Source organism: Anopheles darlingi, chromosome 2 (genome assembly GCF_943734745.1).
Source record: "Anopheles darlingi chromosome 2, idAnoDarlMG_H_01, whole genome shotgun sequence".
Lineage (NCBI taxonomy): Eukaryota > Metazoa > Arthropoda > Insecta > Diptera > Culicidae > Anopheles > Anopheles darlingi.
The window spans coordinates 13751772-13768609 of record NC_064874.1 but is presented as its reverse complement, the minus strand read 5'-3'; the positions used below and the strand labels follow the sequence as shown (position 1 = coordinate 13768609).

General features: G+C 48.7%; 1 protein-coding gene across 1 annotated transcript in view; it reads left to right on the top strand.

Moving 5' to 3' along the window:
* LOC125950864 (hemicentin-1) overlaps positions 1–16838 on the top strand; it is a 167035-nt gene that overhangs the window by 90713 nt on the left and 59484 nt on the right. Inside the window, exon 9 of the mRNA XM_049679228.1 lies at positions 6239–6369. Coding sequence (XP_049535185.1) covers positions 6239–6369 — 131 coding nt within the window. The remainder of the gene's footprint in view (positions 1–6238; positions 6370–16838) is intronic.

Here is a 16838-nt window from a genome sequence, read left to right as displayed (position 1 = left end):
GGGTCTCGACGATTCTGATGGGTCCTTTACCTACCTACCTCTCTCTCTCTTTGCGATCGAAATCCATCGACGAATGGGAATCGACGTCAAATTTGATTGCAAAAATCCGCTGACCGTAACTGACAGAAGAATGTCCGAAATGGTCGTGATCTGGGAATTCGAATTCCATCTCGGTTTTCGGATTTAATTCCGACTCCGATGATCGACAAATGGATCCGTTCGTGCTACTTTAAAGACCTTGTCCTTGGAATGTGGAAAGGAGTATCACGACAGAAAAGAGGCTTGTATCATCATTCCACATATCCTGTGATCTTCCGCTTTTTCGTAGAATCCCAGGGCAGGGCAGGAATTCGGGACAAAACTTTTCCATCCAACAGCCATACTCGGCGCGGCGTCGTTCGTCGAGAGCGAATCTAATATTCGGCCGACACCATCAAACTATTTCCTTCGCTACGGAAATCGGATAACACATCGGAACACACACACACACACCAAAAAGGCATACCAATGGCCGCGTATGCTCGAGTAAGGACTCCAAGACATTCCTTCTCATTCTCGTATGTCGCATGTCTTGGGGCGTTTCCCATACCGGGAGGAGAGGTGGGCATGCCATGTGTTCGGCTCGGCAACGATTTTCCTTCTCTTCTTCTCCCCCTCTTCACGCTATTCATGTGACCGATTTTTGCACTTTCAACTTCTCCGCTTCGCCGAAGGTTCCACTCCACTCCGGGCATCTCACCAGCACATTTGCACGGTTGACCTCCAAACAACCGCATCGCGAGGAGGTGGGGAGAAAAGGGACAGCAGAAGAAGCTCGCATGCAGGCATCCAGCTAGCGCCTCTTGAAGCCGCTTTTTGATGTCCTGAAGCTGACGAGCAGCATCTGGATACCGCCAGCGGCTCCTCGGAAGCACGGTCGCTGTCGTTCCGCGTTGACAGTTGGGCCTTTTCGGTGGGCAACTCGAAGGCAACGAAGAAGTTGACATGCTATGGCTGCTACGATGCCGAAAGTGTAGTCAAGCGTACTATTAGGTATGGCACATACACACACACGACACACGACGCACACAGATAGCGTTCGGTGTAGGAAAGACCATTTAAGGGGGGGGGGGGGGGGGGGGGGAAGGGAAGCGAAGTTTTTTCCTTCTGCACCATTTCGGACCGGGAGAGGAAGAAGATTGGTGAAAGTTTGGTTGGGAAAAGTTTTCCTATTTTCCTTCAGTTCGCTACCTGCGTCTGTGAGGGTGAGAGAAAGTAAGAAAAAGAAAAACAAAACGGTCGAAACTCCATAGAAGAACATACGAGTTGACAGATTTTGGTTGCCCTCCCCCCCACCCCACCGACTTTCCTGCTCTACGAAACCACACCACGACTCACCGGAGGGACCAGAGGCCCGGTGGTTGGTGGTTTACCTTCACGCATCGTGGTAAGGGTGTCGCCACCACCATCTGAGAACGGTTATGGGGAAAGGAGGGAAGGACAATACGGTATGAGGTGTTGATGTTTATTGACGACGATTTTCTTCCGTCGTAACAGGATGCAGGATCCTGTCGAGTGGTGGTTTAAATTCATTGTCTCGTGCCACGGTTGCGGATATGAGCACAGTATTGATGCCATGATGGAGCTTTGACACCTCATCCATTCGCTGCATTTTTTTTTCTTTCAACAAGTTTTTTTTGCATTTCATGTTGTTTACTAAGAAACTAACGATAAAATGCAACTTTTACCGAAAAGTTCTTATCAAAATCGAGTGCTTCAAAAGCACAAACACAGAAGCAGCAAAAACTATCAAACAAAACCACAAAACCGGAAACACCAATAATTATCACATTACCAGGAACAGATAATTATCGGACCGCCCATCGAACTGGCCGGCCCTCGGCATTCATTCCGACCATTACCGACCTGACACAAATCCATAATTCCACGCCCCCGGCCCGGCCCGGCCCGGCCCGGCGATCATAAATCATTCCGACAACCCACGACATTCTTAACGTCCGGTGAACACGACAAACCCTCACGTTACATCAACACCATTAGAGTCTTTCCAGCTCGTGCTGCTCGCACGTGTCCCACGTGTACGCTTACCGTGAGGGTGCTGAAAGTTTTCCTCCAGCGGCCACCGACTAGGACCGGTGAGCAAACTTTTCGCCACGACCAGCCGTCCACCATAATTGCCTCCGATATGACGTCGTGGCGTTGTCACGGAACCGCAACACTCGTCACAAACGGAACGGAACGAAATGGTCCTTTGCCGGTTTTGGACGATGACAATATTTGCTTGGCGTTCAGTCCAAAGGGCACAGGAGAGGTGCCGGTGTGGCTTGTGGCTTTCTGATTCGAATGCAAAACATCCATCAGCGTGGGGTGTGTGTGCGCGCTTTGAAATCACACCGCCATTGTACTGGTAATGATTTCTTGTGACGTGATCGAACGATGACTGTTCATGAATAGTTCATCAGCCCATGAATAGTTCATCGATCATCAGGTCCACGGCCACGACTACAGGACACCAGACACGACGCCATAAAACATCTAAGGACGATTAAGCTGAAGAACGAGAATGCGGAACGAAACGAGCAACATAATCGTGACCAGCGGGGGGTGCACCGAACACCGAGTGCAATCTTAGCCGCCACCGAAGGACACGTTGTCGTACTGCAAAGGAGAAGCACTACAAACACGATGCCGGTGGTGCTTCTGATGCTGCTGCTGCTGCTGCTGCTGCTGCTGATAATGATGACGATCACCATCCGTCGATGTCGATGTCACGAATCGTTGGGAACCGTGTTGTGGAAAATTGAAATTAATCTCCGGTCGCTCGGTGTCCTGCCACCAAGGTACTCGCCCTGGGACCAAAAAGGATGAAAGAAGGTGGCGGAAAAAGCGGCGAAGGAAACCCCTTATTGGCCTCATAACTCTTTTTCCCGGTAGCAGACCACCGCTCGTTACATCCTTGTATCAGTGGCTGCTTCTGGTGTGTGTGTTCGTGTATGTGTGCGTGTGCGGGTAACGACGTTACCAACATGGCACCGTCGTGCAGTGAGCCGTGTCACGGTTAAATTGACACAGATTGCTGGTTGGAACGAAGCGTCGCACCTCGACCTAATCGACACGTGTTCACGGGCGAACGAAGGACCCCATCCAAGGACCCCGAGCCATCCAAGGAGGCCAGGATCCGGGCCCTGGGGTTTTCTGCTGCTGCTGCTGCTGCTGCTGTTCCTGGATAAGTGAGCATGTCAAGTGGATTTTCCAAACCGTTGCCAATAGTCAATTGCCAGTGCTTGCGTCGTGGTGTGCTGTCGTAATCGCAGACGCAGAAGGCAGAAGAAGCACAACAGCCACCACCTGACGATGACAAATCCCAGACACGGCAAAGGCAACGAAACCTCGGCCGGTTGATGGACTTGAAATGGTCACATGGACCGTAACAACTCGGTGTGTATGTGTGTGGAAAAGGTGCGAGTGCGAGACTCGCAAAGCCGTCAGCAAGTTGTTTGTGTCTCTGTTTGTGTGACCATCATCATCACTGCATAGCTATTCCGAGTGCTGCATCCAACCTCAGCAGTCGAGTCAGTTGCAAAGATGGCTGCAAAAAAAAAACAAAAACAGAGCAAAACACTTACGGTACGGCAACCTGAAGTGCTGACGCACCGATGCCCTCGAGGGGTCTCGTCGATGAACGGCACCAAAACGGAAGACGAAACGAAGGTGGGCGAGGGGAAGCAAATGCGGCCGACACCACCACCACGAGAGGCCATTAGAAGAAGTGGCGTGGCAAAAGCGAAAAAAAAAACCCACGAGCAAGAAACAAGAAAATGTCGGAAAGGACCTCCTTTCCTGTCAAGTGCGTCAGGACTGGCCCTGAGCGGCGATTAACGGTTTTTGGAGCGATGGGCACACGCACGCAGGGGAAAAGACGCGGAAGGCAAGATGGTGGCGAACTTATTGAACTGCCGGTGCCCTGGTGCCCTGGTGCCTTTGGGGTGGGGTGGTGGGCATGCTAACTTGCGCCGCACGCCGTGAGTGGAATGCAGATTGACGGCTTGTCATTGGCAGCTCGTCTGCTCTCTCGTTCTCTCTCTCTCTGATGCGACGACGTTTATGCGGTTTTGATGTGCAGAGTAGTCTAGGAGGAAGAGCAAAACAAGGCAGGCTATGTTGATGTTCCGTCTGGCACTGAAGGCAACAGCACCGCAAGTCCGTTGCCCTAACCTCACAAAACAGCTGCCAAGTGGAAAACCACGGAACAGCAGCAGCAGCAGCAGCAACATTAGCAACAGCTTTCACGCTGATGCGGTCGTCGTCGCCGTTGCTCGAGATCATCATTTTCTTGCCCTTTTTTTCTCGCGCAGTTCTCCGTTCCGGGCACTCCGTTAAGCCTTATCCGACATCCGACGTGGCTGCCGCTGTTGTCCGGGATTCCTGGAACACACACACACACATAACACCCGGCAGACAGGATTAGTGAGCGAACACGCTCGAACATTTGCAAAATATATGCTTTCTTATGCTTTTGTCTGCTTGAAGGAGCAGCCATGACCGAACTGAAGTAGCATAAATCTTCGTCACTCGCTACATATAGGAATGGCGTGTTATAATATACAAACCGTACAGTGAGTTTTCGAAGTAGTTGTTGCGCAAATTCGACAAGACTATACAGAATTCTAATCAACATTTTACGATTGTTGTAGTGTTTTTTTATTATGTCTTTGTATCGAAATATTGTAACAAGTGCTTGAAAACATCTAACAGGATGCATTTTGCACACACGCACACATTCACGGGTCCCAGAAAAAGGGGTTTTCGTTAAAAAAACACGTATTCAAATTCTAGCAACCCAATCTTGCCCTAGCGTATGCTGTACTGTATGCGCTTCATGCCGACCGGCGCACGAAACATCTGAATCTCGGAGAATGGCACCCAAAAAACATCAACAATCGTCGGCCCCTTCCAAGAACCACCGAGCTCCAATTTGCCATTCCAATGGTAAAGCATTTTCGGTTCCATTTCTCGACCCAAAAACCACTCTCCAGCATTTCCACTACCGCCGACAAAAAGGACTAGGACTGAGTGCTATGTGTGTGTGTGTGTGTGTGTGTGTGTGTGTCCCGTCCAGAGCAAATCAGCAAACCGAAAAATTTGTTCTTCAAATTCCTCAAATTATCTTTATGAACGATGTCAAAAAAAGGGGGGTTCCGGCGGTCAAGGGGTGTCGGAAAGGGGACCGACGTTGAGACCGGTTTCGGTACCGACCGGAAGGCCAATCCGGCGGCCACGTGCATAACGCTCTGGTCACTGCGGTCGTAATCGTTTTCGGTTTCTTCATTTTCATGGGATTCTTATTCTGCTTACTTTGCTCCGTTGGCTTCTCCACTTCTCGGTGTGTTTGTCCGAGCGAAGGATCAGCAGGAGCAGGAGCTTACCAAGACCTTCTCTGCTGGTCAGGGCACAGTGAGTGATGGCGCGATGAGGCAGCGCAAGGAGCGAGCGAAAAATATTTTATCATATTTATAGCCACAATAAAAGCGACAGATATCATGCAAAACAACCATAAATAACTGAGATGCGGGCCGGGTCGTGGCAGTGGCCACGAAGCATATGTGTGACGTGTTTGTGTGACCCGCTGGCGTACTGGCCGAGGAAGGGGATTTTTTTTACGATTGCCCGGGTACCGCCGTGGCAGTGATCCACTCTGTGTGTGTGTGTCTCTTCAGTAGCCAGAAAACCGCGACCAAGCGCGCAGTCCTTCAGATTCTTGGACCGATGGAAGAAGATCGTGGGTACAATGGAATGGGGAGCTTAACGAGGTTGGTCGTGAAAAATGGCACCACCCCCACTACAAGTGCGCAAACATGAATTATGACGCCCTTGGTGGAGACACATTCTGGACACTGGTTCGTGTCGTGTGATGAGCGCGGAATACACCACGGATCCGGAAACACAATCTGTTCCAAACCGATACCAATCGGCACCCTTCATCCGGTGGAAAAGAGTTGACATATTTTCCGTGGCATAACGTTACCCGACGGGCGTCAGTCCGTTGCCTTTTTGCCGGAACTTCAACAATGCGGTATTGGATTCTGAACTTCCGAAGAAGTCGAAGCTTGACTCGAACCTTGACCGCTATTTACTTGAAGAAGCTAAGCCCCGTATTTGAAACGCAACTTCTTCTTCTGCAGCTTCTACTAACCATCCATTTTCTGCTCTCTGTCTCTCTCTTTACCTCCGGTTCCAGATCTGCCTACCCTGAAGCTGGAGCTCGGCACCAACATGAACCCGGAAGACATCGAGGAGGGGGACGACGTGTACTTTGAATGCAAAGTGAATGCAAATCCGTCCGCATACAAAGTGGTCTGGAAACATAATGTAAGTAGTATTCCATTGTTGCTTCCTTCACTTCCTTTCCGCGGTTCTGGCTGGCAAAATCGGACGGCGACGACCGGTGCCGGTCCGGTAATGACCGGTAAAACTCATCGCCTACTTTGCTCTCGAGAACGGAATCGACGATTGTGCGTCGAAGCATCGTTAACGGAGCAGTCCAAACAGTAGCCCGTCCAAAGCCGCGAAGGGACGAATGGCAGTGAAATCGATTCCACGTGACTTCTCGGATAAGGCAAAGACGAAGCGACATGCATATGCAATGGGAATGCACCGCCTGATAAGCGCAACGGATGCGTTCTCCTTGGCAGACAGCTTTGAAAAGCGAATAACCCCCCTATCAGCGCAGTAATCCTCAGCTTCAGCCTTCAGACTACACGAGAACACTGGAACACCGAGAATGGAATGGAATAAAAAGAGATGCGCTGCAGATGCTGGCTGGCTGCACGAACTGCATCTGCACACACACACACACACACACGCGCGCACAAACAGAGAGAGAGCATTTTGGGGGCGAAGCTGTTTAGAATGCCCGGCTTCAGCTTCAATCTAGTTAAAGCGTGACGAAAAGCGAACACACAAGGAAGCGACAGAGCGACGGAGCCAGCGGAGAGAAACCAAGCAGTGCATCAGCGGCAAAAGGCTGCATCCGAAAACCGTCAGACCGACACTGCCCGGAACTGCCGGTGCAATGCGGTTTCCATTTCGGTGATATCTTATTTACATATGTCTCTCCTTGAGCCTTTTCTCTTAAACCCCACCACACCGCAAACACCGCAACCACTCTCTTTGTCACTCGGTTCCGTGAGGTTCTTGGGCCCTCGTTCCGTACGCCGTTCGCCGTCTTCGCCTGCTCGGCCCCGGCCCCGGTCCCGGCTTATCGTATCGCCTTCTGCTTTGCATTTCAGTTTTCGGTTGCCTGGTTCCCGGTGTGGTTGACTCCCGTGTCCCGTATCGAATGCAAGTCCTTTAGTCCTGTGTGTGCGCCTTGTTGGGGATCTGCTGGTGACTCCATTCCGAGCGCGGCTATTCGCCTTTCATCGTTGTCACGGATGCACGGAATCGATACAAAACGTGAAACCGCGCGACCGGCGACAACAGCTACAACTGTGGACATGTCCGTGGCAGTGCCATCGCGGTGAATTATAATCAGAAGCACATTTTACCATTTTCCGAACCATGCGCGCGCGGACAGATGACAATTTGCAATCGTTCGATTCGGAACGTGCAAAGTTTTGGTGCACCATTTCGGGGCCTGGTTCAGGACGTCTCTGAACTCTGTGAGTGATAGTTTTATGGAAATATGTCAGTAGTTGCTGTCCGGAGACAGAAATAGGGCGTTTATAATGAAATTTTGCTAACATCTTACTATTCTGTACCTTCAATAATAGAGAGAGAGAGAGAGAGTAGCTTCTAGAATCCTATGAACTATCGGTAGAATCTTTGAGACTACTGACAGCTAAAAACAGAAGATTTGATACACAATTCGATCTGCAAAATACAACATCTGGTACAAGCTCTGGTACAATACTTATTAGAAAAACTTGGAAACAATTTTGCAAAAAAAAAACCGTTGTACAATTTCAAGCGGGCCACACATGCGCCATATTATTGGCCAGTTACTAGGTTGCTTTGATTGATTGAGCATATTTCTTGGAAAATATTTTATAGAACCTAAATTCGCTAAATAAATCCAAGTAACCTACAATATTGACCAAAACTATAATTCAGCTCGGTTTAGAATTAAATTTATCAAGAAATTCTTAATCACTTCTGCTTTCAATCCACGCAAAATGCAACCCTACAATCGTCCAGATTGCACAATGGATTCCAGATTCCTGCACAGTTAGCATAAAACGCTATATGCTCTGCACTCACCAATCAGCTTCAGGCCGCTCTTCCTACCCTTTTCTTTTCCTGCGAATCATACTACAATGCGAGTAAAAGCTGGTACACAGGGAACAGAAACTGCTTGCTCATGTGTCCCATTCCCAGTGCCAGCGCGACACAATTGCCAATACCACTACTGCTGGCTGCTGATGATGTTGATGGTTCGCAGTTCGCATTTTTCAATAGTTTATGAAGAACCCCGGAAGACCAACGACGAAGACCGGGTGACGTGCCCAGACGTGGCGGGAGGGCAATGGATGGAATTCAATTTACGCGGCAGTGTGCGGCACTTCCGCTTCACCGGATACTCTAGAGCTAGTCCGCTCGTGATGGTCGCTGCACTGTTGTAACCATGTAATTTCCGCTTTCGAGCGTTTGAGCAGCATTTTGCTGCGTCAATCACGATGATCAAGTGTGCCAATGGATGGTCGACCCGGTGGCCACCATTGGGCATCAGTGCCATGTGCCAGCATTGTAAACATTGCAATTGACGTCGCGCAATGCTGGCGCTAGAAAACCATTAGAGCGCACCGATTGCCCGGCAGGGCTCCGAAGTGTGTGTGTGTGATGATTGCATTCGTTTGGGAGCGAAATTAATTCCGAATGAAATGTCGTTTAAAGGTTTAGAAATGCATTTTACAAAGCTGAACTCATCCTCGTATGCAACGATGCCAACGATGTATTCGAGCAGAAGAGCTTATAGGCATCACCGTCAGCACCAGACGAAATATGAAAACGATGCTTTACATAAGAATAACGTTCCCGAATGAACCGAAGAACCGATGTTGCAGCTTTTGAAAGATATACGATCGTTAGCGCCCGTCGACGACACCAACACCAATGTGCGCCTTTGCGGTGAAGCATTTGCAACCGTACCCGGGTCCTCAATAATCTTCTATCACTCATGTTACTCCGCAAACAAGACAATCATCTTGTTCTTCTCGATATGTTGCAAACCTCCCCTCCCGAGATTCCCTTTTTTTTTCCTCGACTACTTGAGGGCGTGTGAGTGTGTGTGTGTGTGTAGGAATGAAAGGAAAGGGAAGGGGGAGGTGAAGTGGATGAAACGATCCAACCACATGCTACCGAGCGCCAAACGACGAAGGACGGACCGACGATTTGGAGTTTTATTTCTCCTTTTACCTCCATGCAGTCCATCGGTGGAATGCTTCGGTTTGTGGCATCCTCTTCCCTTGTCCTCGTCGTCATCGTCGTTCCCGGACACTCTCTTCCTCCCCCCCCCCCGCTGCCTCCCTGCCTCTTGTCCAATCTCAAACATTTCAGTCACGTACACTTTTGGCAAGCTGCTGCTACTGCTGTTGGCGAGGCGAGAGTCCATTCCACGGACGGACGTGGACGTGAAGTGAGTGGCAGTCAACCGAACCACTCCTCCATCCCCCACCCCACCTACACGCCACCCGGCCATCCGAGCAAAAGCCATGTAAAGGATCAAGTCCATCCCATGCGATATGCATATTGAAGACGTTAAAATAATAAATTCCCTTCTCGGTCCCCGGCAAACGTCCAACGTTGGGCCGTGGGAGGAGCGAGTAGCCAAGAGGGGGTGCACTGGAGTGTGGGAAATGTGGAAATTCCTCCGCACATCCGCATTCTCACACGATCACACTCTCTTTCTCACGCTTCCGGACCAAAGCTCCCGGAGCTCACTTCATATCCTTTTCGCTGCGCTGGAACCCAAACTACCCCTTTTCTTCTCCACCCCTCGCTCCGTGCGTGTGTGCGTATGTGTTCCTTCTTCTCATAACTCGCCACAAAAAGAAGAAGAAGAAGTGGAACGTGGAAGAAAAAATAATAAAACCAACCAGCGACAAGGAAGAAGGACAAGAAGTCGCCTGACGCTTCGGTCGGAAGCTGGACGGACGGTTCCGATGGGCTGTGGAGGGGGGGAACGAAAATTCCATCCCCAGGAAATATGTGGCAATGTGAATCGACCAGAAAATATCCAATATTCGATATGCTCTGCCGCACTGCGCCAACGACCGCCACAGTGACAACCATCGCTCGACGGCGTGAGGCTACCGAGCGTTCCTTTCGGAAGGTGAGGAGGGTGTGGGAAGAGTGACCTAACCGAGGTCATAAAGTTATACCGGTGCTCCGGATTTTCCCTTCCTGTCTGTTTTTTTTTTTTTTTTTGACTTTTCAATCTCGTCCGTCCAACCGTTCCGTCGACGACGATTCCCAGAGCCGAATAGCCCGGAGTTTCCGCCCGGAGTGGGGGTCAACGGGTTACACGGCCGGGCGATGGGAGTTGTTCGGAAAATGAAGCCCAACCACGACCGCCTAGGATCTGGGAGCTGTGACCGCGCTTCCCGCCGTTTCACTTTCGTTCGTTCGGTCCATCGACCGGACATCGACCAGCCAGTTGGTTATTGGTTATCGACCCGGCATCCCGGTCCCGACTGCACGCGCACCACGTGCCCGCACACACACACACACATGGGCGCGGGCGAGTGGCCATTTCGAGCACATTTTCCAACCCATTTCCCGACCACGTGCTTGCGGGCTAAACTCCCGATCCCGAGCCGTGATGCTCTCTCGGGTCGGATGCTTCGCAATCTTATCTAAATGTTCCTATCCAAAACGCCATGATGGTTCCAACAGATATCGGTTCGTTACACGTGTATCCGGTGTCGGAGGCTTAAGGGAAGAGATGAAGGGGACTGGATGAAGCTGGAGTATGGTGGGGTTTTCGCTCCTCATCCCTATCTGGGCGTTTTTTTTTTTCTCTCAAGCGAAAGCTTCAATATGAAGTGTTAGTTTCTAGTTTTTATCGCAATTCTTGTGGTATGAGAGGTTGGTTTGACGGACATTACGGGACTTTTATTCAATGTTCAAGTATTAGTAACATGATCTTATCCGGCAGCAACTTACCAAGACATGTCGAAGACTTGTGAATTAAAAGTAGATGATGTTTAACAAAACTCTTATGTTCCTCGTTCTGGGATCTGCTTTTCAATCGTACTGCACCAAATACCAGCTCTAAAACACAATACTTGACGCTTAAAAGAGTTAAAAAAGCTTAAATAGTTTATGATATAGGCAATTGAACATATAAAAAGAAATTTTCAGCTATACTTTTACAATCTGGCAGATAACACAAAACCCATTGTTAATTTGCAATTGAAAGAGCTTATGTTTAGCCAGAGGACATACTTTCAACGTTTAATACTTCTAGGGGTAGCTGCTAAGAGTTTCCTCTGACGAGATGTTAGATGAGTCTGGATTGCTTTAGAAGAAATAATCCATATCTTCGTAACCTGTTCAGAGCACTCCATAATAATCCGATTATGCCGAGTGGCTTTACAATTGAAAACTAATCTAGTAATCCTTCGAGGCGATCTCATAGCATCGATTTAATCTGTTGATGTGAGCATCAATACATACTTGAAGCAGATATTTCATAAAAGGAATATTCGATAACAGCAAATGCAGGCCTTCAGATGTTCCAGTATTCAGAAAACACTACTCGACAGTTTGCGGCAATTATTTTAAAAGGCTGAAATTTAATATAATCCGGGTGGAACCAGCGTCCTTTGTTAGTCACATGAGAAACTAATCAAGTTTTTATTGCTGATGCCTACCCTAGAACAATGAGTTATTGGATATTGCGGATGTGTGCAGGACCACAATCAGATATCCGGCTGCTTATAACATATACAGGATAAGGTAATAATGCCTGAACACAAAGACTGCCAAACACTTTTTTGTGGTGAAGGTTTAGTTGAGCTAATCTAAAACCAATCCTAGCTCTGATCTCATCCAACCTATCACTCACTTGCTACTGCTCTGAAATTAAATTAACACATTTATGCCACGCCAAATCACGTCCCCCCTAAGCATAAACTCTTGCCAACATTCCGCCAATCACGGCCATTACCACGAAAACATACCACAACCACGGACAGAAGCGAGTGCGAGGTGAGCCGAGATCAGCAAAATTAAATCCAAACTCGATAATAATCGTAATGACCATGTTTCGGGGTCAGATAACCGCCAGGAAACAACCATTTACACCGGTCCGGTTGTCGGTACCGCGTTTCGTGGGCCCTTCTTCCGCACATTGCGTACTACATCTCCTATCGACCGGTCATCGGTCGCCCACAGAAAGAAAAAAAAAAGCCACAATTTGATTCCGGATGCCGGATACACCATTCTTCACGCTCCACGCTCCCACTTACTGGCTGGCCAGCTTACCGTCGCCTCTTCGTCTCGTCTCGTTCTTCGACCCCAAAGCCCCGCGATGCGACGAATTTGGGGGACCAAAAAAAAAATCAACGAACCGTCTCGTTGGTCATTGCTGATCATCGGCATCATCATCATCATCTTTGGCCAGTGTGTCCGCGTTGATATCAACCACAGGCCACCGGATACACACATACACTGGATGCCGGTTTTTATGCGTGCAAAGTCACTGCGCCAGGGAGAGGAACAAAAAAAAAGAAAAAAACCCCAAAAGGAAAAAAGTAAAGAAGTGAAAGAAGAAAAAAAACATGGAAAACATGGTGACCATGTTTGACTTGATTGCGGTTGGCCGGCCTGCCGGACTGACAAACCGGTTCCAGGGGCGTTTGAGTGGGAAGAGAAGGGGAGAGGGAGGGGCTGCTGGCCGCAGGACCCGGGGAAAACATGGGGCTTTAAATGTAACGCGACCCAATGGCAACAGCTGTCCTGTCTCCTTGATTAAGGTTGGCATTTTTCCCATTTTCCACCGTGTGATATCGCTGCCCATTTTCTTCGCCTTTTCCTTCATCGCCCGTTGTGCTGCTCCTTTCGCTTTCCCGTATGTCCATGAGAGAAAGAGAGACAGTATGTGTGTGTGTGTGTTTAGCTCCGGCTGACCGGCCACGCCAGGGAACGATGCCCATTGTGCGATGGTGGTGGTGGTGGTGATCGTCGGTCTCTGTTTTTGAGGTTTTTACAACAGTTTTTTTTCTTCTTTTTCATTCGGGCGAGAAAAAAACGAACCGTGGGTCGGTTCTTGCCTTATCTTGTTTTCACTTTATTAACCTTTGTTGCACTTCCTTGCAGGCCTTCCGGGCCGCCGCAGGACGTTCTCTCGCTCGCGTATCCTTCGTCAACGAATTCGTTGTCCTTTTGTGGCCCTCATTAGTTCCACAGCGGTCATAGCGGACCACACCGGAGGGGTCTGAGTTACCTGGGGGGGGTGCAAAAAATGGGCAAAAATTACGCATGAGTAAGCATTGCCAAGAAATGGGGGGGAACAAAGCGAGCGCCAATTTTAAAACGATCAAAATTCCGTATCCTCACCGGACAATGGGCGTCAACTTTTTTTTTCTCTCCATTTTCTCCAAAGGAAACCTCCGAATGAAGAAAATGGGACGCATTCTTCTCACCCCTCCCTCTCCCATCCCTCGGGGGGAGCGGTGTGATGAAGTTGATGCCGGACAGACAGCCGACGGCTCGTGGTTTTGTGGTCGACGAACAATCGACCGATTTCCTTCGTTAACAAAGCGATTGTTGTTGTTGTTGCTGTTGCTGGCGGTCAAACAGGTAAAGACACCTGACCGCAGGGGACGGAGAGGCCGCATTGTTGTTGAACGGAGAACAAAAAGTAAAATATTATTATTATGCTGTTTGACATGATGCCTCCATCATGCCAGTTACGCAAAAGCATCGATCCTAAATGTACAACAAAAAGAAAAAAAAACCCGTATTCATTAGACAGTTATGTTGGTGAGCATAATGTTAGATAGTCCATTTTCCCTATGTCCCTTACCGTTATTCCCGAGGCGGTGACTTGATGATGAGTTCCCATTGTATTCTCGTCGCCATTTTTTCGGCGCACGGAGAACCAAAAGTTTGCCAAATTATTTTGCGAATCAATGGCTACTCAACTGCAAAATGACAAGCTTGTCATTTCCGCGTGATGCAGTTCTTGCAACAAAAAAAAAACAAAACAAGACCTTCATTTGCAGTTCATCGTCTTCGCGTCGAATTGAGTTTTTGTGGCTGCAAAAAGTGCAACTTTTGATGAAGTCCTTGGTATTAAAAAAAAACCCAAAAAAGGGAACGGAACGGATGCATTTTCTGCGGAAAATGATCAGATCAAAATCATCTCGCGGTGCACTCACGGCACACTAAACAAAAAATACCTCCAGATAAAGACACTCGCGAGCGGATGGCAATATCAAAGAGCAGTCACCACTCGAGCCGCGGTCCGAAAATTCAAAGAAAAAATGGTGGCGTTTTCTGTGAGCCAGCCAGAATATTATGCTTCCAGTTCCAGCAGAAGGAGAAGATAGGAAAAAAAAGGAAAATCCAGTGAAGAAGCCAGACGCTCCCCCGTTCACCGTTCAGTTGACGGGAAAAGTTTTGTCTTAACGAACTGACCTTCTGCACGTCAGCACAACCCGGAGTGTGGTGTGGTGGGGCATGGTGTGACGACACGACGAATTCAACGGAAAAATCCACAAGTCAGAACTTCTCCTGCCGGACGCCATTGCGTACGCCAAAGGGGAAACCAAATTTGGCTGACTTTGGGTAAGGGAAATGAAATTTCCTCTCTGTTTCGTTCCGTTTTCCTTTTTAACGTGCAGTCCGCTCAGCTGAGCTAGAGACTTGATCCACCTTCCCTGAACGCTAGTTGCATCGTCTTAACGCTTTTTCGTCACGAATGCGATCGCACCTAACGTCCCAAAAAGGTTCCGTGCGCCATCATGCGCCAAAGCGGGTTCATTAAAACCCGTCGAAATTCGGTGACAGATCGTTCATCCGTGGCATAGTTTTTTTTTTATGACCGCTGATGCTGTTTTGCAAATTATTATTTCCCGGGTTTTTCGTTAAACTTTTAGCCCCAAGAATATCAATCAAGCCAATGCCGAGCCTTTCATGCATCTTTCAAAGGAGGAGATGATGTTGTTTGTTGTTGGAATCCTCCAGTCGGTCGCTTGGTCAATACATTATTCATCTTGTTCTGGAATGGATAGTTTCGTTATCATTCAATTTGTAACAAATTGAATTACACCATTTTCTTCCGAGCACACAGCCGAGCCGGGCACAGAGAATTCATTTATGTCTTTAAAAATACATTCCGGCGACTGCCGGCGAGAACCATCTTTAATGCTCACTTCGTTAGCATCGCCGCACGCTATGTTTATGCGAAATGTATTTTGTTTCTTGTGCATTTCCCCTTCATCATCATCATCTGCTCCCGGTTCCCGTTCTCATCTATCATCTCGTGCCTACCCGTGCAGGGGTTCGTTGATCCCTTGGATGGGCCTTTTCCGCCTAGAACCAACCGTGGCAGGCGGGAAAGGTTTTCCCAAACCTTTCCCAAATAATTTCTCCCCAAAAAGCCTCCATCATGAGGTTTTTGGTTGAACCGCCATCGACGGACGGTCGACGTAAAGCCGACGGAGGCTCGGAGGCTCGTAAATGTTATGTAAATTTTTTACATCCGGCCCCACATGGTCCACGATGCTGGCAGTTTCCATTCCCGGTTCCAGGGGTCGACGAAGACGACGACGACGAAGGCGAACAGAGCTCGGTATTCATTCAGCCAAACGAACCTTCCTCACACTTTCTCTATTTGCTCTCTCTCTCTCTCTCTCTCTCTCTCTCTTTCGGGCCTGGTACTGACCTGAAATCTGAAATCGGGGTAACGTCAATAACTCAAACACTTTTCCCATGTAAAATCACTCCCATAAAATGGTCGTAAAGGAAGGATAATAATAAATGCATAAATTTACACACTAGCCGCAACGGACCCATTTTCCCTACTGCTGATGGTGGCCGTGGTTTGAGGGCAACCTTTTCGTCCTACCCACACACTCCTCTCTGGACCCCCATTCCGGTTCGGTCCACCTGAGAGCTGGGAAATGATGTGGTAAAGGCATGTGTCGAAACTTTCCCCCCGAAAATCCTCCGCCCGGAACGGGAAACGGCTACTAGATGTTCGCCTAACACACACACACGGGCACACGGACACGGACACGGAAGTTGCGTATTCCCCTACGGTATTTCCTTCGCTGGAAACATTGACAGAAGTCTGACGAATCCGTCGCTTGCTTCGGGAGTTTTTGTTTTTATTGACCAAAAAGGGCGATGGGAAGGAGTGGAGGGAGGGAAAGCGGAAGCAAAACTACCATTTCCGGTGGCCGTAAAGCCGCTCCTGGTGCTGGGTGCTTTCGGTTTCGGTTCGGTGTGCTAATCATCAATCATGATTTAGAAGGCAAACCTCAGCTTAATGTTTACTTTCACAACCTGTTTCACTTCCTCGATCCACGCTGTATTAACCATTCCCTGTATGCGCGCGTGTGTGTGTGTGTGGGATATGTTTCCATAAAAGCTTTTAACTGGATGCTACAACTGGATGAAATCCACTCGCCAATTGGTGGCACCGACATTCGTAATGATGAACGCCAATAGGCTGGACTCTCTCTCTCTCTCTCTCTGCGCAACATTCATTTGACATATTTTCAAATAACCAAAAACCCCCGAACCTATCTACTGAGTGGCGGAGTCTATAGAAACTGCGCTCTGTTCATCATGCAGTGTGCATCACTGATGTTAACGATTTCAATCCA